At 51.8% G+C, this 24,966-nt stretch overlaps 2 protein-coding genes and 1 long non-coding RNA gene across 5 annotated transcripts; 2 read left to right on the top strand and 1 right to left on the bottom strand.

Moving 5' to 3' along the window:
- The first annotated feature begins 1,547 nt into the window (after positions 1–1,547).
- On the top strand, positions 1,548–7,453 carry YBX2 (Y-box binding protein 2). 3 transcript variants are annotated; one of them, XM_052658390.1, is made up of 9 exons: positions 1,548–1,840; positions 2,497–2,560; positions 3,933–3,966; positions 4,807–4,896; positions 5,469–5,753; positions 5,928–6,031; positions 6,295–6,472; positions 6,893–6,977; positions 7,076–7,453. In XM_052658390.1, the coding sequence occupies exons 1-8, from the start codon at positions 1,564–1,566 to the stop codon at positions 6,941–6,943; spliced, it is 1,083 nt and encodes a 360-aa protein (XP_052514350.1). In that variant the 5' UTR covers positions 1,548–1,563; the 3' UTR covers positions 6,944–6,977; positions 7,076–7,453. The 3 variants fall into 3 exon arrangements, with proteins under 3 accessions (XP_052514350.1, XP_052514349.1, XP_052514351.1); XM_052658389.1 differs by having other exon boundaries at positions 6,274–6,472; XM_052658391.1 differs by lacking the exons at positions 6,893–6,977; positions 7,076–7,453 and adding an exon at positions 6,750–6,884 and having other exon boundaries at positions 6,274–6,472.
- Positions 7,454–7,877: 424 nt separating this feature from the next.
- Positions 7,878–13,680, bottom strand: SLC2A4 (solute carrier family 2 member 4). The gene is made up of 11 exons (XM_052658387.1): positions 13,430–13,680; positions 12,044–12,160; positions 11,763–11,935; positions 11,552–11,676; positions 11,309–11,424; positions 11,051–11,213; positions 10,777–10,964; positions 10,485–10,589; positions 10,232–10,333; positions 9,561–9,764; positions 7,878–8,999 (listed from the first exon to the last, which is right to left on the bottom strand). Exons 1-11 carry the CDS (start codon positions 13,460–13,462, stop codon positions 8,796–8,798), a joined length of 1,530 nt encoding a protein of 509 aa, XP_052514347.1. The 5' UTR covers positions 13,463–13,680; the 3' UTR covers positions 7,878–8,795.
- Positions 13,681–13,852: 172 nt separating this feature from the next.
- LOC128065182 (uncharacterized) lies at positions 13,853–23,646 on the top strand. The gene is made up of 3 exons (XR_008201039.1): positions 13,853–14,007; positions 17,606–17,695; positions 23,526–23,646. It is a non-coding gene; the product is annotated as an uncharacterized LOC128065182 (long non-coding RNA).
- The last annotated feature ends 1,320 nt before the right edge of the window (positions 23,647–24,966 follow it).

Below are 24,966 nucleotides of genomic sequence, written 5' to 3'. Positions count from 1 at the left end.
CGGGCCTCAGTTTTCTCATCTGTGGAATGAAAGTGAACATCTCTCAGTCATGTCCAACTCTTTGTGACCCCCATGGACTCTACAGTCCCAAGGAATTCTCCAGGCCAGAATACCGGAGTGGGTAGCCTTTCCCTTCTCCAGGAGATCTTCCCGACCTAGGAATCGAAAAGGAGTCTCCTGCATTGCAGGGGGATTCTTTACCAACTGAGCTATGAGGGAAGCCCCATCTGTGGAATGGGGACTGTTTATCTGCTCAAGAAATATTGAGCGCCTATGTTGTGCCAGACTCTGTTCCAGGCGTCAAACATAACTAAACAGTTCTTGCCATGGAGTTCACTGGTCTAGAGTTTCGGAGGAGGGGGCAGGAATAATGTAAATAAGCAATTTCTATTTCCAAAAATGCCATGAGAAAAGTAAAGGATGAAGTGATAGTGAGGAGTGATATATAAGATGATACTTGAAGAAGTCACCTATAGAGACATAGTAGTCACTATGTCACTTCGGCTTGAGTCTGAAGAGCCTGACTAGTTGGATAAAAGAAAGAAGGTAAAGGGAGCTGCCAGGGAGAGGGCAGGGAGCTGGAGAGCGAGGCCCAGCCGGAGACCAAAGCACCCAGTACTGTGGATCCTGAAACTGATCTCCGGTGGAAAAAGATCGTTTGTGAGGAGTCTGGACCTGCCCGGAAAGGGTTCAAGAGCAAGGAAAAACACCTTGATTAGGGTGTTGATTGCATAGATGAACGCGTTTATCAAAACTCAGCGAAGAATTGTGCATTTTGCTATATGCAAATCATACGTCAAAAACAACCCAACAAGTGTGAGAGTGCTCGGCTTGAGAGAGCAACCGTGACCTGGGAAAGTCTGGTTGACCCCGCGGGCTGATCCCACAGACCAGGGTACAGGGCATCCTCTAGGGAGACTGTCGGGCAGGCTGGGAGAAAGCAACCACACCCGGCGGTGTGCGGGCAAAGGTGGTCTCTAGAGTGGAAGCGAGCCGTGCCGCCCACAGCCAGGACCAAGGTTACGAGCTCAGGCCCCCGCCCGGGTTGTCAGGGGCAACCTTGGAGCTGCGCCCCCGCCCCGCCCTTCGCGTAGAGGCCAGGTGGCGGTTGGGGCGCGACCAGCCCGTTTGATTTCCCGCGGCCGGTGGAAAGGGGCGGAGGGGGGAGGGGAAAGCGGCCGTCGGCCAATGGGTTGGGTTGGGGGTGTCACGTGATGGCCTCGGGGCGGGGCCCAGGTGTACTTACTAGGCTGAGGGCGGGGGCCTCAGCCTCCGCGCGAAGTCCGGGAGGCGGGGCTGGCGTGCGGGCCCTGGGGTCGCTCCGCTAGGATTGGCCTGTGGTCGGGAGGCGGGGCCTGCACGCGCCGCGGCTGCGGGCTACGATTGGCCTCGGTTCAGGGCCGGCTGCCGGCGTGCAGGCTAGGCTCGGGGCGCGAGGACCGAGCGGGGCGGTGGGTTCGCGAGCCAGGGGGAGGGGCCGGGGCGGCGGCGGCGGCGGCGGCGGAGGAGGTGGTGGTGGTGGTGGTGGTGGTGGCGGCGGGGGCCGGTACTGGACCCGGCGGGATGAGCGAGGCGGAGGCGGCAGTGGTGGCGACAGCGGCCCCCGCGGCGACGGTGCCCGCGACGGCGGCAGGGGTGGTAGCGGTGGTGGTCCCGGTGCCCGCAGGGGAGCCACAGAAAGCAGGCGGAGGGGCGGGCAGCGGCGGGGTCGGAACGGCCTCGGGCCCAGCTGTTGGGACCCCCTCGGCGCCAGGCCCCCGCACCCCTGGCAACCCGGCGACGGCGGCCTCGGGAACCCCCGCGCCCCCGGCCCGGAGTCAGGCGGACAAGCCGGTGCTGGGTGAGGGGCGGGGCACGTGCCAGGGCGGCTCTAAGGGGGAGGCGGGGGGAGGGGGTCGACGGGCTGGGGGAGGGGCATCGTGGAGACCGGCGGGGTCCGGAAAGCCGAAGGCCGGTATGGCTCGAGGCTCAAAGGACCAGCGGACCTTAGTGAGTTTACCTGGTGGGAAATTCTGCAGTGTCTTCCTGGGTGAGAAGGAGTGGCTGGCCGGTCCAGCTAGGGTCTGACCACGCCCCCGGGGCAGGAGACTCGATCTTGTTGATTTGGTCTAGTATTAGGTAAATATCTGAGCCCGGGACGCAAGTGCACTAGTGACCCTTAAAATAGGAGGGCTAGAGAAACCCCAGGTATGACCTGAGGGTGGAACTTCGTGGACCAAGTAAGTACCCGCTTCTAGGTTAAGGGCCTAGATTTGTAGGATGTGAGGAACATGCCTTAGAATCGGAAGAGGTTTGAAACCCTGAGCCCCGCTGTATGGGCAGTTGCATTTAGTGGAATTGGGTGAGAATGCCTTGGAGCTACTGGGTAAAACCTGGTTGGCGTGAAGTTTAGCTTAATAGATAATAGGTTGGTTAGATTTTGGAGTGTCCCAAAACTGAGTCCAACTCCATCTCTTCCCCCTATCCTACTGCCCCCACTGCATCTCTGCCTGGCAGCAATCCAAGTCCTGGGCACTGTCAAATGGTTCAACGTGCGGAATGGTTACGGATTCATCAACAGGTATCTGAGGAACCCAGAGAGGGGGTGGAGTGGGTGTCTTCCAAACTGATCTATGGGACTGGACACCTTCCCAGCCTCATCTCTACCCCAGCAAGGCACATGGTTGCAATGTCCAGCTGATGCTGATTGAAAGTCTTTAACCACAGCACAGATGTGGGCATGATGAAGCCTTCTCCACATCTTCAAGGGCAGCAGAGGGTTAATGATCTAGGAAGTTGGCAAATCTGGCTCTGATCCTCGCAGCTGGTCTGTGTCACCTTCTGGTTTAGTTTGCCGCCGCCTTTGGGGCAGTATGTACCTGCTCTCTGTGCCTCCGGCCGGAATCCTCACTCATTTCCTGTTTCGGGCAGCACACATAGCACTGTCATAACTCATCTCCCTTAGAGAGCTGTTAGCTCATTGAATCCCCCACCTGACGGGACTGAGTCTGGTGAGGGTTGGGGAAAGAAGGCACCAGCCCAGCCTGAGGCTGCTGCTTTCCTTCTACAGCACCCCCACACCCCCAAAACTGGGAGGGGCCATAGTGTCAGATTCTGAGCGGAGTCAGGTCTCCCCCAGTGGGCCCTTCCCGAGTCCAGGCACCCTGCCCGGGCTAGCTCTCCTGGGAGGCCTCAGTTCCCTCTTAGCAGGCTGACCTTTGTGCAGATCCAAGTGCTTTAAAGCCAGAACACTTGTTCTAAGGAAGGGTCCTTCTCTAATTCTGGAAACTGAGGACTCCTGGGAGGTTCTGAGGGAAGACCTCTTCACACCAACCCCCCTACTGGGGTGCTAGGGTAAACTAGGGTGATGGCCAAGGTAGTGACAGAGAATGATCTAATATATTCTTTCTTACCCTTGATCTCTTGGTGTACTGAGAGGGGAACTGACCCTGGGATTCAACCCCAGGCTGAGAAGAGCCAGTTCTTGACACAGTTTTCCCTCCTCAAAGGTGTTCTGCACCTCTGCTCCTGTCTCTGCTCACTCCCTCCTTGACTGCAGAAGGAAGGAGACTGAGAGGAATTCTCCACCCATGGGTTGGGGAGCAGGGGTTGTTGGCTGGCAGTACCAGGTTCTAAGGTGCCCCGGGGTAGAGGGTGGAGAGGTCCGCAGGTAAAGGCTGAACCAGCTCCTTCAAGGTGCCTTTACTGACCCTGCAGCCCTTTCCTCATGAAGCCCAGGTTTTTCATGGAGGTTTTAGGGATCTGCTCTTCATACCTGCTTCAGGGGGCCCTATTGGCTCTTGTCTCACTCTCTGGGCCCTGTTTAACCCCAAGCAGCAATGGAAGGTAGAGAGGAAGGGGCCACAGGTCTTGGGAATGGGCAGCTAGGGAGGCCTCAGCAGAGGTGAGTGCCTTACCAAAATCATCACCTAACACCCCATCCTGTCCTGCAGGAACGACACCAAGGAGGATGTCTTCGTTCACCAGGTAAGAGCTGGGATGGCTTTCTGACGGGAGGAACCTGCCCTCCCTGATGGTCTTTGCCACTGTCCTCTTAGCAGCACAAGTTCTGGCTCTCCAGCTTTCACCTCCCACCAGGAAATAGTTCACTATCCATCCCACAGGTGCTGTATTAACTGCATTGGCCCCACTTGTGTTGGGTGTCTCTCTAAAAAATGTGCTTGTTGCCCTCTGGGCACGGCACGGCTCACTCCCTTCTGGAACCTGTGAACATCCCAGGAACGAATCACAGGCGGTGTCCGAGGGAAAGGACACAGGCTAGCGCTACTTGGGCGCAGTGGTTCTCAAAGTGTGGTCCCCGCACCAGCAGCAGCTCCTGACATCTGGATTCTCAGGCCCACCCCAGACCTAGCCAATCAGTCAGGCTTGGGGGCGGGGCCAGTTGCCTGTTTTAACTAGCTCTCCAGGTGATTGTGATGCCTGCACAGTTTGAGAACCACTGCTTTGGTGGAAAGCGCGCTCAGTGGGACTGAGGTAAGAAACACAGTACCTGTTACCCACTTTGCAACTTAAGACTATTGGCTTTTTGTTTGGCTTTTGAGTTCATGTTTCTTGCTTCCCTTCTGGAAATCCCTGAGGGGTCAGGGGAAGAGGGAGTGAGTCCTGGGGACCATGGTAACTACACAATTGTTCCAAGGCCCCTAGTTTGTGGCTTTTCCCCTGCTGAACTTTGCCTTCTCCTTGCTTCACACTCCAGCCCCAGCTCACAAGTAAAATTTTGAAAAGAATGGAAGTGGGTGGTGGGCCCCACAGGGGTGCGAGAGATCCTGGCCATTCTCACCTTTCTCCTGGCCTTTCCTTAACCAGACAGCTATTAAGAGAAACAACCCCAGGAAGTTTCTGCGCAGCGTTGGGGATGGGGAGACCGTGGAGTTCGATGTCGTGGAAGGAGAGAAGGTTCGGGGGCTGCGGTTGGAGAGCCCGCCAAACCAGGGGAGGGTGCCCTGGAGGTTCCCCCCAAGGCTGTGCCCGGGTAGCACAGGCCGTGGGACCGGGACCGTGTTCTCGAGCAGAACTTGTCGTGCTTAAGGCTCTGGCTGCTTCAAGGGTGTCCTAAAGAAGGTGCCCCTGTCACAGTCAGGGCTCTCTCTGCAGTTCAACAGGTCCATGTCTGTTCTCCATGGGGCACCTGTGCCCATGTTCTCCTCTCAGAATCAGCCCTCCACGAGATGCTCCCCTGCTGCCAGCCCTGTTTCTCCATCCCCACCACACCTCCAGGCTAAGCCTCATGACAGTCCAGTGGCAGCTATTTCAAAAGGACCAGTTGCAGATGTGGCCCCTTCCAGAAGGGTCCAAACACCACTGGCCCCTGCTTCTCTGGGGAGGGTGGAAAGAACCAGAAGTTAGAGGAGCTGGAGAGGGGGCAGTTATCTGGAAGGATGGAAGACAGTGATTCAAGCCAGACTGGGAGGGTTGTGCATCTGTTGTGGTAGCTGGTTCTCACCAGTTCCTCCCCACCTCCTCCCCAGGGCGCAGAAGCTGCTAACGTAACTGGGCCTGGGGGGGTGCCAGTGAAGGGCAGCCGCTATGCCCCCAACCGACGCAGGTTCCGCCGATTCATCCCCCGGCCCCGCCCAGCTGCCCCGCCACCTATGGTGGCAGAGGCTCCATCGGGTGGAACAGAGCCAGGCAGCGAAGGGGAGCGTGCCGACGACTCCGGGCAGCGGCCCAGACGACGGCGCCCACCACCCTTCTTCTACCGACGGCGCTTCGTGCGAGGCCCTCGGCCCCCCAACCAGCAGCAGCCCATAGAGGTGAGGGGGACTGGCAACATGGGAACCAGCTGCCCACATCCTGGAGAAGGAGCAAGAGTTAATGAGGCCGGAGCCCAGAGGAAGCAGGGTGGAAGATGGGCTGGGAAGAGCTGTGGACACCGAAGCAGCTGGTGCCACTGGGCTCCCCCCGCCCCGGCCTTTGCATGTCCCCAGGGCACGGACGGGGTAGAACCCAAAGAGACAGCCCCGTTGGAGGGAGACCAGCAGCAGGGGGATGAGCGGATACCCCCACCCAGATTCCGGCCCAGGTACCGAAGGTGAGACTCCCTTTCCTGGGCCCTGGCTTCCCCTTCACCAGCCAGTGTGGGGACCCGGGGATGGGAAGGGGAGGGGCCTGAAGCCAGAGGTCAGGAGGGCTGGGCCACTGAGCCATTACTGCCCAGGTGCTCAGGGTTAGCAGGCACCCCTAGGATGGGACAGGAAGGCAAGCTAGTCTCCCCCTGCTGGGGGGATCCTAGGAGGGAGGGATGTGGTCTGCACTGGGCTCCTGTCCCTTCAGGGTCCTCGCTTCTTGCCCCAGGCCTTTCCGCCCCAGGCCACCTCAGCAGCCCACCACAGAAGGTGGGGATGGCGAAACCAAGCCCAGCCAAGGCCCCACGGACGGCTCCCGACCTGAGCCCCAGCGCCCACGAAACCGCCCCTACTTCCAGCGGAGACGGCAGCAGCCCCCGGGACCCAGGCAGTCCACAGCCCCAGAGGTGAGGACCTGGGACTGTCTGTGTAGGGGGCCAGAGAAGGAAAGAAAAGCCTGGAGCCAGCCAACTTCCCCCTGTCCCTTCTTCCCCAACTCCTGTCTTCCTTTCCCTTCCCACTCTTTGTCCCCTCTTCTCCTGGCCCTGCCCCCACTCACCCTGGCTTCAAGGCAGCCTGACACCCAAGAGCCAGGACTGCCGGGTCCACCCCTGGCAGCCACTCCCCAACCCACCCACCAGGAGAGCCCAGCAGAGCCTTTGAAGCCCACATCGCCCCTTGTAGACTCCCTCGGCTCTGCTGGAGCCCTAGCACCAGCCTGTGGATGGGAACCGAGGGAGGAACGGGAAGAGAAAAGGTGCAAGAGGTTGAAGCTGGGGGCCCTGAAGAACAAGAGGGTCTCAGTCGACCACCCGTGTTCTCTCTAGACCTCAGCCCCCATCAACAGTGGGGACCCCCCAACCACCATACTGGAGTGATTCCAACTCAAAGGACACCCAGAGCCACCATCTGGTGAGTGGCAGGCCCAGGGCTGGGTACCAAGAGGTGAGGGTGGGGCTGGGTGGTGATAAGTTGCTGGTGTGACTTTTTTCCATCTCTCTTCCTCTCAGGTATCTGCCAGTTTTTCCAACTGACTTGTATCTTACCCAGCACCTCCCTCCCCTCTTTCCCATAATTCATGACATCAAAACACCGGCTTTTCCCCCCATTCCTTGAGACTCAGGAGGGCCAAAGCAACAGCCTTTTGCTTTTTTTTTTTCCTCTCTCCCTTACCAAGGGTTGAAGGAAGGGATCCATCCTTATTGTTCAGAGGCATCAACTCCCTCCCCTAAATCAGGCTGAGAAGGAACCAGCCAGCTCTTCCCTCCTCCTGGTTGTTTTTCTTTCCCACCCCAGTTTATTTTTTGTTTCCCTGCTCCCCCTACCTCTGAAGCCATTTTATGAACTGTCATGTGCCACCTGAGCCTCCAGTAAAAACAAAAACGGGCTTTCCTGTTGTCTTGGTCTCTGCCTCTTTTCTGTTTGGAGCCTTGTTGGTAATGCACTGTTGAGGGTGGCAGGAGGGAGAGGGGTTGGTGGGCAGGGCCTACTCTCGGATCCTTGTTCCCATAGTTCTAGCTGTGCAGTTCTGCAGAAGTGCCTTCATCCCTGGGACACTGACTTTTCCCATCTGTGAAATGGGACAAACTGCCAAGAGCAGGGTCTGGCACCTACAGCTTCAACTTACTGAGGCTTTACTACTGTTAACAAAGGCAATGATTCCAGCTCTTAAGTGGAGGCATGAGTGACAGCGTCCAGTCCAGCAGATTGTGACCTGGAACTGAGGCAGGATGGAGAAGAGGCGGGGGTGGGGAGGCTGTGGTCTGGGTCTCAGCCCGTCTTGGAGTGCCTCCACATGACAGGATGCATATCTCATACAGTAACTTTATATATGGATCTCTCTATATATACATTTAGTACAACAGACCTTCAGTTTTTCCTCCCTGCCCCTGCTTTTTCAAACATATACAAAAATATCTGAAGGCTCCTCCCAGCCCAGTGTTTACAGGCAGCCTTTCAAATCCCTCTTGCCCTTAGTTGGTCAAAAGCCCGTGCGTATAATACCCTCCCAGGATGGGAGAGGAGGGAAGAGCCGGAGCCCCCACCTGGCAGCCTTGTGGAGCAACGGGGGTGGAGCCCAGAACCCTGAGTCTAGAGGGGAGCCCACTGTCCCTTCCTCTCGCCATGGATGGATGCGTGTTCCCTCTCGCTCTGGAAGGCTGAGCAAGAGGACTGAGCCTGCCGTGTGAGAAGTGAGATTAAATCTTGGGAAGGGGGTGTGTCCTTTGCCCTGGAGGGGACAGACAGACCCCCTCCCCTTTCACCCAGAGTCTGTGGCAAGAATTCCAAGGAAGTGCCAGAAGGGGAGGAGTCCAAGGTGGCAGGAACTGGATCTCTCTTCTGTCCTGCTCTCGGGCTTTGGTTCACCCCCACCGGAAAGTCAGTCCTAGAGTCTCTCCTCCCTGTAAACCCCCTTCACTAGCCAGGGCACAAGTATTCTGGAGCTGAGGTGGGGTGGGGTGGCTACTGAAGAAGGAGGGGATGGAGGGGAGACTGACCCACCCCACAGCCACTGCCTAACCACAACACAAATAATCCAAGAGGTCACACGAGGGGAATGAGGGGGTGCTCAGACCACCCTTCCCTCCAGCTTCCCAACCCCACCAGGCTGCAGGGGTTTTCTCTGCCCTGGAAGTAATGGGGAAGAGAGGGTTAAAGTGCTGCAGAGGAAAGGAGAGGGGGTCTCTGGGCAAGTGGAGAGAACTGGCTCTCCCACCCCTGTGTGGACCCTCAGTCATTCTCATCCGGCCCTAAGTACTCCAGTTCTGTGCTGGGTTTCACTTCCTGCTCCAGAAGAGAAGGTGTCCGGCGGAAGACGGCTGAGATCTGGTCAAACGTCCTGCCACGGGTTTCAGGCACTTTTAAGAAGGTGAAGATGAAGAAGCCAAGCAGGAGGACCGCGAATAGAAGAAAGACGTAGGGACCCATAGCATCCTGGGACAAGTGGAGAAAGAGGTGTTGACAGAGGGGAGGGAACGGGTGGCCTTGGGCAAGCCAGGACTAAAGGACTGGCTTGGGGCCAAAGATCCTCACAGGGAATTGGGACACTGCACGAAGCAGGTGGCTCCTTGGTGGGCAATGGAAATTACCAGGAGAATTTACTGAAAAGAGAATTCTCTCTTTAGTGAAAAGAGAACCCCATCTCTCCTGGTTTCTCCCTCTCTTACCATCCTGAGTTACTGCACTCAGTGGATTCCTGGCCATTTGCACTATTAATACAAAGTTTGTAATTTTACTCCTAAGTAAGTTATGCCAGTAGTTGGCTTTGAAGACAGCTCTGTTGTTTTCCATCTAGCTCAATTCCCTTCTTTGCTTTGATTCTAGTGGAGCAGGCGGTATTCAGAACCCATGTGGTCCACTAAAGTGATCCCCCAACCAGCAGTCTATGGGTGAGGCGGGCTGGGGGGATGCTGAGTGGAAAGCATCTGGGCTAGTGATGCATTGCCCTCCTCTGGCTGACGGTGTGGGAGATGGGGGCGGGGGCAGGGGACCTACCGCCACATACTGGAAACCCATGCCAATGATGAAATTGCACGTCCAGTTGGAGAACCCAGCCACTGCCATGGCCGCTGGGCGGGGTCCCTGGCTGAAGAGCTCGGCTACGATGAACCAGGGGATGGGGCCAGGGCCAATTTCAAAGAAGGCCACGAAGCCAAAGATGGCCACAATGGAGACATAGCTCATGGCTGGAACCCGCTCCTGGGGGCCGGGCAGGGAGGGTGGAGAACTCAGGTCAGGTCTTTCAGGATCTTCCTTTGCCCTCCACCCAGGAAACTGGCATCAACCCTACCAGCCATTCACAGGCAGGGGACCTGCCACCTAGGTTAGAACAGGCCTTCAAGCATTTGACATTCAGCTGGCTGCCCTGTGCTGATTCAGGATCTTATGTCGATTCCCTCATGATTCTAGAGCTGGGTTCTTAGGAATTACTGTCCCTGAGGTTTCACAGGGGCTCTCCCCGCTGGCTGCCAGGCTAATGCTACGGTGTCCTAGAGCAGGAGGAAGTGCATGCAGCCTGGGTCCCTCAGGGGCATGGTCTTGGCACAAGGCCTGGGCCCAAGGTCAAAGGCATGTATGTTGAGGAATGACCCTGGCTGTCCACAGAGCCCCTTGGGGCAGTTCCCTGGGGTTGGGAGGCTGGTCCCCTCCCTATCCTCAGGCCTCACCAGCAGAAGCAGAGCCATAGTCATCAAGATGGCGCAGCCACACATGCCTGCCAGGCCCAGGAGATGGAGGGTCCGGCGCCCAGCCCGTTCCACCAAGAACACCTGCAGAAAGAGTCAGGGCTTGCCAGCGGCCTTCAGGGCTTGGGACGTGGGAGGGATTGGGTGGTTGGGGTCAACCAAGGGCTGGATCTTTGGGACACCCAGGTATGTCCAGAAGCCAACGGTGGGGACCCTTCCAGAGGCCAGCAGTTACCGAGACTAAGGTGAAGACTGTGTTGACCACGCCGGCTCCGATGGTGGCATAGGCTGGTTTCTCTACCCCTGCTGACTCAAAAATGCTGGTCGAATAATAGAAAACCTAGAGGTGGGCCAGAAGAAAAGGTGATGAAAAGGATGTTCTTTCCTCCCTTGAAGCCACACCAAGCTGGACTGACCCTGAACTTTAACGAAGCAGAGGCTTGCTCCCTTCTTCATTCCTCTGGGGCTATTCCCTAACCCTGCCCCTCCTGGAGGTGGCTGCGTCCACACGGCATTGATGCCCATACCGCATTGATGCCTGACAGCTGCTGGCTCAGCTGCAGCACAATGGCGATGATGAGGGGCTGCCGGTGGGTGTGGCTGCCCAGGAGCTGGAGCAAGGACAGGGGCCGCTCACGCTCCAGCTTCCGCTTCTCCTCCTTCAGCTCAGCCAACACCTCAGACACGTCGGCCCAGCCCGTCAGGCGCTTCAGACCTGGAAGTGAGGGGGGTCAGGCCTGAGAGGGCAGGCAGAGGGCCTGGGAGAGGCACAGGTGCCCGCAGGATGGCACGGGAGCTCACTCTTTCTGGCGGGCCCCTCCAGGTTCTGGATGATGTAGAGGTAGCGGGGACTTTCTGGGCAGAGGGGCAGCAGGACCATCTGCAGGAGGGCAGGCAGCACGGTGATGCCCAGGAGGAGTGGCCATAAGGTGGCTGTGCCCAGCATGGATTCCAAGCCTAGCACCTGTGGGAGAAGGCAGGGAGGGAGGGCAGGATGTTCAGCCTGTACCCAGAGCCCCAACCCCCTGCCCAACCTCCCAGGAGGCCAGGCCCAGTCACCTGGGCAATTAGGATGCCAGTGACGATGGCCAGTTGATTGAGTGTCCCCAGGGCGCCCCGCAGGTGAGTAGGGGCGATCTCCCCCAAGTACATGGGTACCAGCCCCGACGTCAGCCCTGAGCAGAGGGAAGAAGAGAGCTTCTCAGGGCAGCTGCCCACCGCCTCCCCCCCGCCGCCATCCCCAAGGCCAGGGCTAGTGAAGGAGAGCAAGGCCCTGCACAGGGCCACAGTGCCTGTGGGTACCTGAGTAGGCGCCAATGAAGAACCGCCCAAGAATGAGCATCTCGTAGGAGGCAGCTGCCTTGGCCAGGCCCATGAGGGTGCCCCCCAGCACTGCCAGGGCGTTGTTGAACAGCATGGCCCTCTTCCTGGCAGAGAGTGGGGCTGTGAGAGTCCAGGAACCCATGCTCTGGCTCTCTTCCTGTCCCTCCACCCTCACCCTCCAGCCCCATACCTTCCCAGCCACTGAGAGATGATGCCAATCAGGAAGGATGAGATCATGCCACCCACAGAGAAGATGGCCACAGAGAGAGCCCAGAGGGTGGTGAGGGTGCCTGGTGGGATGGAGCTTGGTCCCTCAGGCCCCTGCCTCCCCAGCCAGGTCTCATTGTAGCTCTGTTCAATCACCTGGGGGCACAGCAAAGGAGTGATTAGCTGCTAGACTCTTCCCTCTCTGCTCACCCACTCCCCCCCACCTTGTCTGGGCACCCCACTCTGCCAACTGTAGCCCCTCACCTTCTGGGGGGCATTGATGACCCCAATGTTGTAGCCAAACTGCAGGGAGCCAAGAACAGCAGAGAATACGGCAAGGACCAAGGTCCCAGTGACTCGCTGCCGAGGGGGTTCCCCATCCTGGGCAGGCAGAAGCAGAGAGGAGGCATGTCACTTGGAACTGTGGCATCTTTCCTTCCTCCGGGGGCCCAGGCCCAGTAGGAGTCTAAAGATGCTGGGTTTCATCCAACGTGTCGGATGAGGGAAAGTGGACCCATATTAGGAATCAATCGAAGATCTCAGTGTAAACAAGAGCAGGAAGAAGCCAAGAGTACCAGGGCATGAAGGAGAAACTGATGTTTGAGTCCAGCAAGCAGAGAAACGTTTGAGAACCTGGGTCTCACAATTCCTCTCTAACCTAGGGACAGGCTTGGCATTAAGAGACTCCTGTTTGTGCTACCTTAGGTAACTCACTTCCTCACTTTGAACTGAAGAGATGGGGGTGATGTTGCTTGTCAAGTGAAAGTGTGAAAATCAAAACTGAATGTTGAGTAGCCCCAATGGTGCTGCTTTTATAAAGTAACAAGTGTGTTAGCATCATCAGTCTCTGTCCTCTTCTCTTCCATCTGCGGGTTCTCTCCGCGGGCTCCTGGAAGCCCCCAGTAGGCTCAAGAAGGACAATTCCAAAAAGGACATCGCGGTCGTTCCTCCTGGCTTATGGCCTTCTCTGTCTCCGCCCCAGCCTCCTCCCTTCCCCCTCCAAGCTGCGACAAAGGGCAGGGGGCCATGCTGGCTTTTGCCTGAGCGAGCCTTGCGCAGGGCATGGGGGCGGGAAGGTGGTGTGAGGGGCGGTAGCCTTGGTGGCTGACCGCTGGCGGCACAGACTGTCTCCAAAAGGAAACCTGAGCTCGGGGAGGGAGGGCTGACACTCCCCTCTACCCCTCCACCAACCGTAGGGCCGAGGGAAAGTTCAGCGTCCTGGAGGACTGCCAAGAGTGGGGGTGGGGGTGGACCTACGGAGCACCTCCGGTCTTCGAAAAGCTGCGGGCTGGCGAGCCGGGACAGACGGACAGCTCCTGGAGGGCAAGACTCGCCTGAATCTGCTTTCTTGAGGGCAGGAAGTCCTCGATCCCGGCGCAAAGCGCCGCGAACTAGAGAAGGGGGCAAACCCAGGACACGCAGAATCCAGCTGTGGTTCTTGCCCACAATGATCCCCCAGACTCATTTTGCCTCTTGGAGTGACTGGAATCTGACAGTCATGGGTTGTCCCGCTCGGGTATAAATAGCCAGTCCCCCACCCCACCCCCTGCGCCTGCGCAAGGACCGCCCCCTAGCTGACCCCAAGCGCGACCCCAGCCCGAGAAAAGCGGGACCCTTGTCCCCGTCCCGCCCCCTCATGCTAAACCCTACTTCAGAGCCGATCTGTTGGAAGCCCGACGGCATCTTGTCTTAGGAACTGGAGACGCAGGAGCTGCAGTAGACGAGGGGGAGGCGACTGGGGGGGTCTGCGACCCCAGCCTGGTGGGCGGAGGACGCGGGGGTGATGGGGGTCCCGGAGCTTTGTGAGGAAGGCGAGTCTGGCGGGACCCACAGCCACAAGCCGAGGAGCCAGACAGCAGCTCCTGGGAATCTGGCGAAGCTTGGCTGGGGGGAAAAGACCCGAAGAGCAGCCCCCGCAGCCCCTAGGGCCACGCCTTTCACGGCACCCATTGGCCAGGAGCCCGCACACCCCAGCAGGCCACGCCCCTCCCTGAGCCTGGGGCTGGGAGTTTGGCACCCGCTGTGGGGTAAGCCAGCGAGGCCACGCCCCTCAGCGTGCCGGGTGAGACCCGCCCCTCGGGTTTCCGCCAGTCTGCCTCCCGCAAGTTTTGAGAACGGGGTCCCGGGAAACCTGGAGGCCCTGTTCCCCTTCATGTGAAGTCTCCGCCCGCCGGCCGAGGTTCGGGGGTAAAGAAGCGACTTCCAAGGGATGGGAGGGGACGGGCCAGGTAAACTTGCCCAGGAGAGAACTCGGGCGGCCCGAGACCGAGCGCTAGCCGGCGCGCGGGGTGGGTGCAGAGCAATGGCCTGGAGTAACCCACAGCGGTTATTTTTAGCTCCCACGTTGGGAGACGCCAAATGTCAGGTCCCGGTTGTCCCAGCCTGTCCTGGGCGGGGGAGGACAGGGAGATGGAGCCTTAAAGGATCCGCGACAGGCTTCCCACGCGGAGATGACCCGGGGCACAGGAAATTCCTTTCCTAACGGCTCAGGTGTCTGGCCTCGGGGGTCGTCTTTCCATGCATCCGTGCTCGGGGCACTGCCTCTCTAGCCTTTCCCCTACACCCATTCCCCACGTTGGTTCCTGGAGGTGGCCGGAGGGACAGCTGGTCACACCAACCACGTCACCAGCCCTGAGGTGCCTGAGCCGCCAAGAATGTGCTGGCTGCGTGGACGAGTTGGACACGCTCTCTGGAGGTCGCTCCAGGTTTGAATGCCCAGCGAGGAGGGTGCGACCTAGAGTTGGCAAGTCCCCGGAGCAGCAGCGTAGCGCTCTGAGCACCGACAGCGCGCGCTGTGAAGAACGGGACTCAGAAGCACGGGGCTCTAGTGCCACCTGGAGGGAGAGCGCGGATCCACAGAGAATCGGGCCGGGGTGGTCCGCTGCCCACTGTCCCCCCTCGTTCCACATCTTTAAGGCTTCCATTACTTCAGGCCCAGGCCTCTCTCTGGGAGCTTCAGATCCGAGTGTTCAGCTGCCGCCTGGGTGGGCAATTCACATGATCAGCATGTTCAAACTTGCTTCTCCTGCTAACTTCCTCATCCCAGTGAACCGTCCTGTTAGCCAGCCTGTCCCTCGTATCAGAAAGAGGAAGTCATGCTTAATTCCTCCTCTCCTGCACTCCCCACCTTTATCCAGTTACCAGCATTAGTGTTTTGACCTCCTAAACCCTCATATTCATCTGATTTTTTCCACCTGTACTGTGGCCAGTTTGGTTCAGACAGCCATCACCCTGCCTGGTCTTCCTGCTCCTCTTCCCTTACAAGGAGGGGCAGAGTACAATTCAAAAAGAGTTCAATCTCCTCACTCTCCCCTCAGAAGTCTCTGTTGCCCACTGTCAAGTTCTAACCCCCTTTCAGAGTGAACAAAACCTCTTGCCTTTCCTCCTATCTCTGCCTCACTTTCTATCCCCTCCCCTCAAGTTTTAGTCAATTCCTAACTATTTCTTGTATCCAGAACACACTGTGCTGTTTCACTCTTTGGTGGCTACTAATAATCATGGCATCTGGTCCCATCACTTCATGGGAAATAGATGGGGAAACAATAGAAACAGTGTCAGACTTTATTTTGGGGGGCTCCAAAATCACTGCAGATGGTGGCTGCAGCCATGAAATTAAAAGACGCTTACTCCTTGGAAGAAAAGTTATGACCAACCTAGATAGTATATTCAAAAGTAGAGACATTACTTTACCGACTAAGGTCCATCTAGTCAAGGCTATGGTTTTTCCTGTGGTCATGTATGGATGTGAGAGTTGGACTGTGAAGAAGGCTGAGTGCCGAAGAATTGATGCATTTGAACTGTGGTGTTGAAGAAGACTCTTGAGGGTCCCTTGGACTGCAAGGAGATCCAACCAATCCATTCTGAAGGAGATCAACCCTGGGATTTCTTTGGAAGGAATGATGCTAAAGCTGATGCTCCAGTACTTTGGCGACCTCATGCAAAGAGTTGACTCATTGGAAAAGACTCTGATGCTGGGAGAGACTGGGGGCAGGAGGAGAAGGGGACGACCCAGGATGAGATGGCTGGATGGCATCACTGACTCGATGGACGTGAGTCTGAGTAAACTCCAGGAGATGGTGATGGACAGGGAGGCCTGGCGTGCTGCGATTCATGGGGTCGCAAAGAGTCGGACACGACTGAGCGACTGAACTGAACTGAATAATTCCTTAGTCTGGAATGCCAAAGGACTCCCATTGGTCCTCCAAAAAACTCTCCCCCCGCCCCCGCCCCTGTGATACCTTCCTTGGCTTTGCCTCAGAAAACCATGTGTCCTCAGGATAGTACATTGTCATAATTTCTTCTCTGCACAGTAACCCTGAGGACAGATAATCATCTTGTTTACCTCTGTATCCTCAACACCCAGCTCACCCAGGATGAGCACTCAATATTTATTTGTTGAATGAATGAAATGAGGGTCTGCTCCTGATGGTCAGGAATATGGACTGGGGAACAGTCACGAATGGGGGAACCTTTGGTAAACGGTTCCACATACCTGACCAAGGGGAACTAAAGTAGAAGAACTAAAGTCTGCTAGTTGAGGAGAACAAATCGCTTATGAATAAAAAGGAGCAGAAGTGATTGTTGGAAGCAGAGAAGGAAGGTAATTGGGAAGGTAAAAGGAAAACCAGGGATGCTGGAATGCCATGAAGGGAAGAGGGCAGGGAGAGAGGGAAAGCTGAGAAAGGTGCCAAGAGGAAAAAAGGGAGCTGGAGGGAGGCACAGGTTGGAGGCAGATGAAAAGTCAGGGTAGCAGATAAAATGCAGGCCTTGGGGTGTCTCCTGGCACTCGGGTCAAGGAACTTTCCCAGTCTCATTCAGATGCTTTGTTCTGATGCTTCTAGGAGTTTAAGGCCCAGGGAAAGTAGAATCAAGGAAAGCAAGTCAGATCTAGATAAAGAAGATAAAAAGAAAGCAGAAAGTGGTGGGGAGTAGAAGAGACAATGGGAATAAGGAGAGTCGGGAGGGAGGGAGAAAAATGGCTGGGAAGGTGGGAGAAAGAGACTAATTGAGAGAGGATGTGAGTGAAGTCGCTCAGTCGTGTCCGACTCTTTGTGACCCCATGAACTGTAGCCTACCAGGCTCCTCCATCCATGGGATTTTCCAGGCAAGAATACTGGAGTGGGTTGCCATTTCCTTCTCCAAGAGATCTTCCCAACCCAGGGATTGAACCCAGGTCTCCCACATTGTAGGCAGATGCTTTACCGTCTGAGCCACCAGGAAAGTCCTGGAGACAGGATGGGAAGGGAAGAAATGAGACACAGGACACTGTGGGCATTTAGCATTGGAGCATGTGTGCGTTCATCTTGCTTAGAAATTAATCCGTGGCTCATTTGATCTCAGAACCAGTTGTAGCCCTTTCTAAGCTCTGCCCTATGACATGGGGAGCTGATCCCTCCAGGCTTTTGTTTTCAAACTCTTCTGACTGGATATAGCCCATAGGAGGTGAGAGATTGAAGGACAGGAGAAAGCCAGGATGTTTCTTCACTCTCTCTGCCTCCAGCTCCTACTCTTCAGGCCCACTTTGCTTTCAGCTTCTAGAGGGAAGCCTTGGACCCATGAGCTCCAGCAATGCCATCTCCTCCCTTTGTCCCATCATTGTTTTCGTCAATATATGAGGGTCTCAGGTACAGAGGATTGAATTAATGGCACAGTTCTTGGTACATGATACTCACTGATCAATGTCTTATCTTGTATTTATTAAAAAAAAATCCTTTTTTATTTCCACATCCATTTCTCATTTGTTTTCTCTCAAAAACCCACCATCCCAATGCATTCAAGGCTCCCTTTTGTTGTACTGTTGCAAAATATGAATTGTTTTATGTGCAGGTGGCTCAGTGGTGAAGAGTCTGCCTACCAATATAGGAGATGCAAGAGATGTCAATTGGATCCCTGGGTCGGGAAGATCCCCTGGAGAAGGTAATGGCAACCCACTCCAGTACTCTTGCCTGGGAAATCCCAAGGACAGAGGAGCCTGGAGGGCTACAGTCCATGGGGTTATAAAGAGTCAGACACAACTGAGCACAACCCAGTACACAGCATCTGTTTTTATCTTTCAATCTGATCTTACTTATTTTCAGTAAGCGCTATGTTTTGAAAACCCATTCATGTTCTGTGATTACCCAAGTGATGGTTTCATAATTATTTTATTGCATAATTTATTGATTCATTGCATAATGTACCATTGCCTAATGCTCCACAGTGTCAGTCATCCCACTGATAGGCACCCATATCACCTCCACTTCCCAACCACAACAAAGAATGTGGCAGTGATCATGGAGCTATGTCTCTGCCTCTGCCTATGTCTTTGTCTTTATTTATATCTATCTCCATGAGCAGAATTGCTGAGTCATAGGGTATACTTCTACCTAATTTGACTAAAAACTACCAGCTTGCTTTTGAGAATGGCTGTCACAGTCTCCACTTCTATCAGGAGTTCTGGAGAGTTTTGCTACTACCACACCACCCTCTCAGGCAGCATCCACCCAGAAGCAGCTGAGTGAAGAGTATGGACTCTGGACCTGAATTGCCTGAGTTTGAGTCCCAGCTCTGATACTTAATAACTTTGCGCCCTTGGGAAAGTTGTCTAAGCTCTTTGTGCCTTATTTACCTCATCTGTAAAATGAGAAGGGAGATAATAATAGTATCCACATCTTAGGGTTTTAATGAAGGTGAATACTGTAATACTCATATAGTGCTTAGAAAAGACAGAAATAGATACAGTTTATTGTTTTTGTTTGGTTTTTGAAAAGCTCTATTGAGATAGAATCGACAAACAATAAACTGTACATGTTTAAAATGTACAGTTTGATAAGGCAAAACATTTTTTCTTCGGACTTCCCTGGTGGTCCAGTGGCTAAGACTCCCTGCTCCCAATGCAGGGGGCCCAGGTTCCATCCCTGGTTGGGGAACTAGATCCCACATACTGCAACTGAGACCTGATGCAGCCAAATAAATAAATAAATAAAGATTTTATCTTGAGGTGTTATTGACATGTAACTTTATTTTTTTAAATTTTTTCTTTTTTTGACATGTAACTTTAATTTCAGGTGTACATGTATATATATGTACATATTACAAAATATGTGTATGTATTACAGTGATATATGTATATATTACAAAATGATTACCACAATACATCTAGTTAACAGCTAATTTGATGTTTTGACATGTATACACCTCTGAAACTGTCCCCAGAATCAAGATAATGAACACACCCATCACCCTCTGTGTTTCCTTGTACCTCTTTGTAATTCCTCCTGTCAGCCCCTAGGCAACCACTGATCTGATTTCAGTCATGAGGGACTAGTTTGCATTTTTTAGAATTTTATGCAAATAGAATCACACAGATTCTACTCCTTTTGTCTGGACTTCTTTACTTCCCATAATTTTGAGATTCATATATGTTGTTTCGTGTATTGTGAGTTTATTCTTTTTTATTGTGAAGTATTATTGATTTGATTATCAATAGTAATCAGTTAGATTGTCCATCACCTGTTGATGAATATTTGCATTATTTCCAGTTTGTGGCTGTTACAAATAAAGCTTCCATGAACATTTACATACAGGTCTTCAAATGAGCATATACTTTCATTTCTCTTGGAAAATACCTAAGAGTAGGATGGGTGGATTATATGACAGGTGTGTGTGTGTGTAACTTCTTTTTTTTTTTTTTTAAGTAAATCAGGTTTTACTGCTCACAGGGTCATTTCTGAGTTGCAAACAATCTGTCCCTGTATTCCCCTATTCAATCTGGGCTGCCACCATCAGACAGACAGAAAGTGCCAGGACACTGTTTTTCTTGCATCTTTGGGAAACTTTAGCAACAGACAGTAGTGTGTGACTTTCTATGAATTGACCAAATTGTTTTCTAAAGTGGTTGTCCCACTTTACATGCCCACCCACAATATCTAAAAGTTCCAGTACCTCCACACACCAGCACTTCAGATGGTCAGTCTTTTAAAATCCAGAATTGGACTATGAAGTGAGTGAAAGTTGCTCAGTCGTGTCTGACTCTTTGCGACCTCATGGCCTATACAGTCCATGGAATTCTCCAGGCCAGAATACTGGAGTAGGTAGCCATTCCCTTCTCCAGGGGATCCATCAGAATGGACTATATGAGATTTTAAATAAATGAGAATTTGTCAATTTTTGTCAGTTCAGTAGGTGAAAGGTGATATTGTATTTCAGTTTTCTCTGATTACTTATGGCTTGGAGCATCCCTTTAAACTCTTGTTAGCATTTTGGCTTTCTATTTTTTGGCAAATCCCTTCCATGTATTCTTTGCCCATTTTTCTCTTGGAATATTTTTACTGTTGATGGGCAAGACATTTAAACAAATAATATTAGTTCGTTGTCATATTTGGATTTTGCAAATATTTTCTCTTGTTCTATCGTCTGCCTGTTAATTTTTCTTTCGTGAACTTCATTTAGCAGAAACCTTTAAATTTAGTATCATCAAAATGACCAACTTTCCCCTTAGGATTTGTGATTTTGAAATTTTGCATGTGTTCTTTTCCATTTTTGCATCAAAATTTACCTTTTAGTCTAAGAACTTTACAGTTTTTTGATTTACATTTTTGTTTGGTTGTACCGTGGCAGCTGGGATCTTAGTTACCTGACCAGGGATCAAACCTGCCCCTCCTGCACTGGGATCACAGAGTCTTAACCAGTGGACCACCAGGGAAGTCCCCGCATTTAGGTCTTTTGTTTTTTTTTAGTTCTACCAGTTTATTGCTACCAATCCATCTCCCTCTACCCTCCTCAATTGTGCGTGCTCAGTCACGTAACCCGATGGACTGCAGCTTGCCAGGTTCCTCTGTCCATGGACTTTTCCAGGCAAGAATACTGGAGTGGGTTGCCATTTTCTTCTCCATGTTTAGGTCTTTTTAATCCATCTAGAGTTCATCCTTGTTTTGGGTGTTAGGGATCCAATATATTTTTCTCATATTCCCACCACATTTACCACATGTCCACTTCTGATATGGGCTTCCCAGGTGGCACTAATGGTAAAGAACCTGCCTGCCAATGCAGGAGACATAAGAGATGTGGGTTCGATCCCTGGGTTGGGAAGATCCCCTGGAGAAAGAAATGGCAGAGAAAATTACCTGGAGAATTCCCTGCAATTCTTGCCTGGAGAATTCCATGGACAGAGGAGCCTGGTGGGCTATAGTCCCCAGGGTCAAAAAGAGTCAGACACCACTTAAGTGACTTAGCATACAGCACGCACTTTTGATATATATGTAAGTACCTCTGTCTCTGGTATTCTGTTCCATTGGTGTATCTCTCTGTTCTTGCACTAATACTATACAGTTACTGTTGCTGAGTGCTTTGTAGCAAGTTTAAATTTCTGGAAGAGCAAGACCCCTCTTGTCTCTCTTACTTCTCAGCGAAGACCTAACTATTTGTGTGTGTGTGTTTTAAGGTAAACTTATTAATATCTTAAAAAAAAACACCAATTGAATTTTTTTTGGTAATATATCAAATAGTATGTTATTCTGGGGACAACTGATACTTTTATAATGTTAAGTTATCCCATTTAAGAGCATGGACTATTTCTGTATTCATTCATCTTCTATATTCTTTCAGTTCAGTGCAGTCGTTGTCATGTCCAACTCTTTGTGACCTTATGGACTGCAGCACGTCAGGCTTCCCCGTCCATCACCAACTCCTGGAGCTTACTCAAACTCACGTCCATCGTGTTGGTAACACCATCCAACCATCTCATCCTCTGTCTTCCCCTTCTCCTGCATTCAATCTTTCCCAGCATCAGAGTCTTTTCCAATGAGTCAGTTCTTCGCATCAGGTGGCCAAAGTATTGGAGTTTCAGCTTCAGCATCAGTCCTTCCAATGAATATTTAGGACTGATTTCCTTTAAGATGGATTGATTTTATCTCCTTGCAGTCCAAGGGACTCTCAAGAGAGTCAACACCACAATTCAAAAGCATCAGCTCTTTGGCGCTCAGCTTTCTTTATAGTCCAACTCTCACATCCATATATGACTACTGGAAAAACCATAACTTGACTAGACGGACCTAGTAGAATTAAATTTTTTCTTCCATTGAGGTCTTATGAATACTTGGTTAGTTCCAAGATGCTCTATAATTTTTGCCAGTGATGCAAATTGAGTGTTACTTTTTAAATTATATTTTCTAATTAGTTATTGCTGGTGTAGTAAAATACTAGTGACTCTCTGTGGGTGGATCTTGTGTACAGCAAACTTGCTGAACACCATGGATAGTTCTGACAGACTCTCTTGCTTTTATCTGACTTTCTAGTAGGTGATTATATCATTTGCAAATCAGTTTTATTTTGACCCTTTCAATCTTTGCACAATCTATTTCTTTCTCTTCCTTGTGGTATTGATCAAGCTCATTGTCGACTTCTTTATACCTATGTTCTCATCATCATTGTTGTTGACTTCAGAACCCACCAGGACACTCCATTTACTCACGGCCTCTCAGCCCTCAGTCTCATCTCCAACTGTCTTTCTCTTCAGTCCAGCTTCAGGCCCTTACCCAAGGCTTTGTTATCTCTAACAATACCCTCTTCCAATTTAGTGAATTCAAGTCTGCCACCTCTGATGATCACCTCCTAGGCTTCTAGATCATCCATTCATGTATCCCCACTTCTCTCACTTTACGGAGACTTCAAAACCATTGACTGGATCAGTTTTTCACTATCCACTGACTCCTTTCTATGTTTGCTCTCCTTAATACCCAATTTATAGCACATAATCACTCTCATGCAAATTAGAATTCCTTCTCTGTTCTCTGTCTCTTTCTTTCTTTCTTTTGGCAACACTGCTTGGCTTTTAGGATTTTCAGTTCCTTGACCAGGTATTGCACCCAGGCCACAGTAGTGAAAGCCTGGAGTCCAAATCACTAGGCTTCTAGGGAACTCCCCCTTTTCTCTCTTTTTAGCAAAATCCCAACCCTGGCTAATTCCAACTCTCCATCTACTTTCTCCTCATACCTGGCTCTTTACTTAAAGGGTTCTAGAGCAAGAAATTCACAGTGATGGTGACTGGTGATACTTTAAATCAGTGGTTCTAGGCTGGGACCAGTTTTGCTCATCTCATCACTGGGACATCTGGCAATCTCTGGAGACAATGATTTCTTTTTTTTTTTAATTTATTTTATTGAAGCATAGTTGATTTACAATGTTGTATTAATTTCTGCTGTACAGCAGTGATTATATATATATATATATTTATATATATATATATATATTCTTTTCCATTATGGTTTATGACAGGATATTGAATGTGGTTTCCTGTGCTATCCAGTAGGACCTTGTTTATTCTGGAGACATTTTTGATTGTCACACTGGGGTGTGGGAGAGGATACTGGCATCAAATCAGTGGAAGTCCAGGGTGCTATTAAATATCCTATAATGCACAGAACCATCCCATAACCAAGACTTATCTGGACCCAAACACAATAGTGCTGAGGTGGAGCAATCCTGCTTTAAGTTAATACAAGTCTCAAAGAGACAATAGAAACAGGGCTGTAGCACTTGTTGTTCCCTATGCCTATAATGTGGTTCTTCCTGGGTGGCTCATTATTTAACAGTCCCTTCCTAAGTAGGTCTCCCTGACCTTACTCTGGAATGGACCCAACCTCATCACATTGCCCTATTTTATTGCTTTGAAAACATGCACCATTTTATGTCTTTATTGCCTGCTTCCTCCTTCTAGAATCTAAGTTACCTGAATGAAGCGTCCTCTTTTTCTTTTTTGACGGCACAGAATGCCATGCAGAACTTCCTCGACCAGGGATTGAACCTGTGACCCCTGCACTGGAAGCACTGAATCTTATCCACTGGCCCACCAGGAAGTCTGCAGTGTCCTCTTGTTTACAGCTGTAGCCCCAGTGTCAAGCATGGTGCTTGGTACATTATACAGGGTCTCGGAAAATATTTGTCAAATCAGTATATGAAAATCATGTTAATTTGCAATTTAGTCATTTATTCATCAGCTATTTATTGGGGATAAAATCCAGACACATCTCTTGGAACTTATAGTATAGTGGGGAGACCGACGTTGAGTAAATAATCACACAAAGTGAATAGCTTTCAGTCATGATAAGAACGTTGAACGTACAGTTACAGGTAGCAGTGAGAACATTCAGCAAGGTGACCTGACTCAGTCTGGGGCGGGGTGCTCAGGCCAGGCCTCCCAGGAGAAGTCATATTTGAGCTGATAGCTGAGGATGAGTCGGTTAGCTGGGTAGAAGGAAGGTTGGGTGGGGGTAGATGAGAAGAGCACCCAGGCATAGAGAACAGAGAGCAGAGGCACTCTGGTGGGAAGGAACACTGTATAGTTCAGGAAGTGTGGCTGACACATGGAGTCTCATAAACCATAGTGTAACATTTATTTGCAAATCCAGTGGAGCAATAGGAGCCAAAGAATGCCATTGGAAGTGTTAAGGATTTTAAACAGGAAGTGATAAGATAAAAACTTTATTAAAAAAACAAACTTGTTTCTGGAAAATAGATTTTAGAAGGACAAGCAGGGAAGCAGAGAGATTGGTTTGGAGGCGGTTGCAGTGTCCAGGCAAGAGGTGATGGTGGCTTGGCCTGAGATGGTCTCACTGAGCTTGGAGAGGAGCTGGATATATTTAACTAACAAGAAACATGAAAAAAAAAAAAAAAAAAGAAACGTGGATTTTCAGAGCTGGAAATCACCTTAAAAAAATAAAAAACTCACCATTAATCAAAGGTAGAAAAATTGAATAATAAAGAGTTCCTTAAAGTCTGCATTTTACAGAAAAACAGGTTAATTAGGACTATGAAGGGCCCATTAATATTTTTATTGAATGAAAGAAAGAAAGACCGAGAAATGTTTGAGGAGGAGCAAAGATGGGAAATATGAGAGACTTGAGGTTAAAAAATTAAGTGAAAGAGACAGAGTAAGAAAGGTGTGTGAGCCCGACAGTTGTCAGGTTGGAGAAGGAAAGACTGGAAGGAAACTGGACCATGAGGGAGCAGGGATGCGCTCTAGGGTAGATGCAGAGAAAGGCTACTGGGTGGTGCTGGGCTCCAAGGGGGCTGGAGATGGGGCACAAAGGTAGACTAAAAGATGAGGAGTAAAACAGGAAGAGGGAAGGACAAGAAGGGGAGATAACAGAGGAGGGAGGAATGGGTAAGTGGCAGATGCTTGGTGGGATGGGGCAGAACTCAGGGAGCGT

Source organism: Budorcas taxicolor, chromosome 19 (assembly GCF_023091745.1).
Source record: "Budorcas taxicolor isolate Tak-1 chromosome 19, Takin1.1, whole genome shotgun sequence".
Classification (NCBI taxonomy): Eukaryota; Metazoa; Chordata; class Mammalia; order Artiodactyla; family Bovidae; genus Budorcas; species Budorcas taxicolor.
This window is presented reverse-complemented; position numbering and strand designations above follow the sequence as displayed.

Excerpts from the sequence above, each read along its gene's own strand:
- YBX2 (XM_052658389.1), top strand. The coding sequence starts at position 1,564 with ATGAGCGAGGCGGAGGCGGCAGTGGTGGCGACAGCGGCCCCCGCGGCG. Across the intron at positions 2,561-3,932 it reads GGTTACGGATTCATCAACAG|GAACGACACCAAGGAGGATG; the intron begins GTATCTGAGGAA and ends CCTGTCCTGCAG. Across the intron at positions 5,754-5,927 it reads ACCAGCAGCAGCCCATAGAG|GGCACGGACGGGGTAGAACC; the intron begins GTGAGGGGGACT and ends GCATGTCCCCAG.
- SLC2A4 (XM_052658387.1), bottom strand. The coding sequence starts at position 13,462 with ATGCCGTCGGGCTTCCAACAGATCGGCTCTGAA. Across the intron at positions 11,214-11,308 it reads CTGGCATCCTAATTGCCCAG|GTGCTAGGCTTGGAATCCAT; the intron begins GTGACTGGGCCT and ends CTTCTCCCACAG. Across the intron at positions 10,965-11,050 it reads GGAGGGGCCCGCCAGAAAGA|GTCTGAAGCGCCTGACGGGC; the intron begins GTGAGCTCCCGT and ends CCTCACTTCCAG.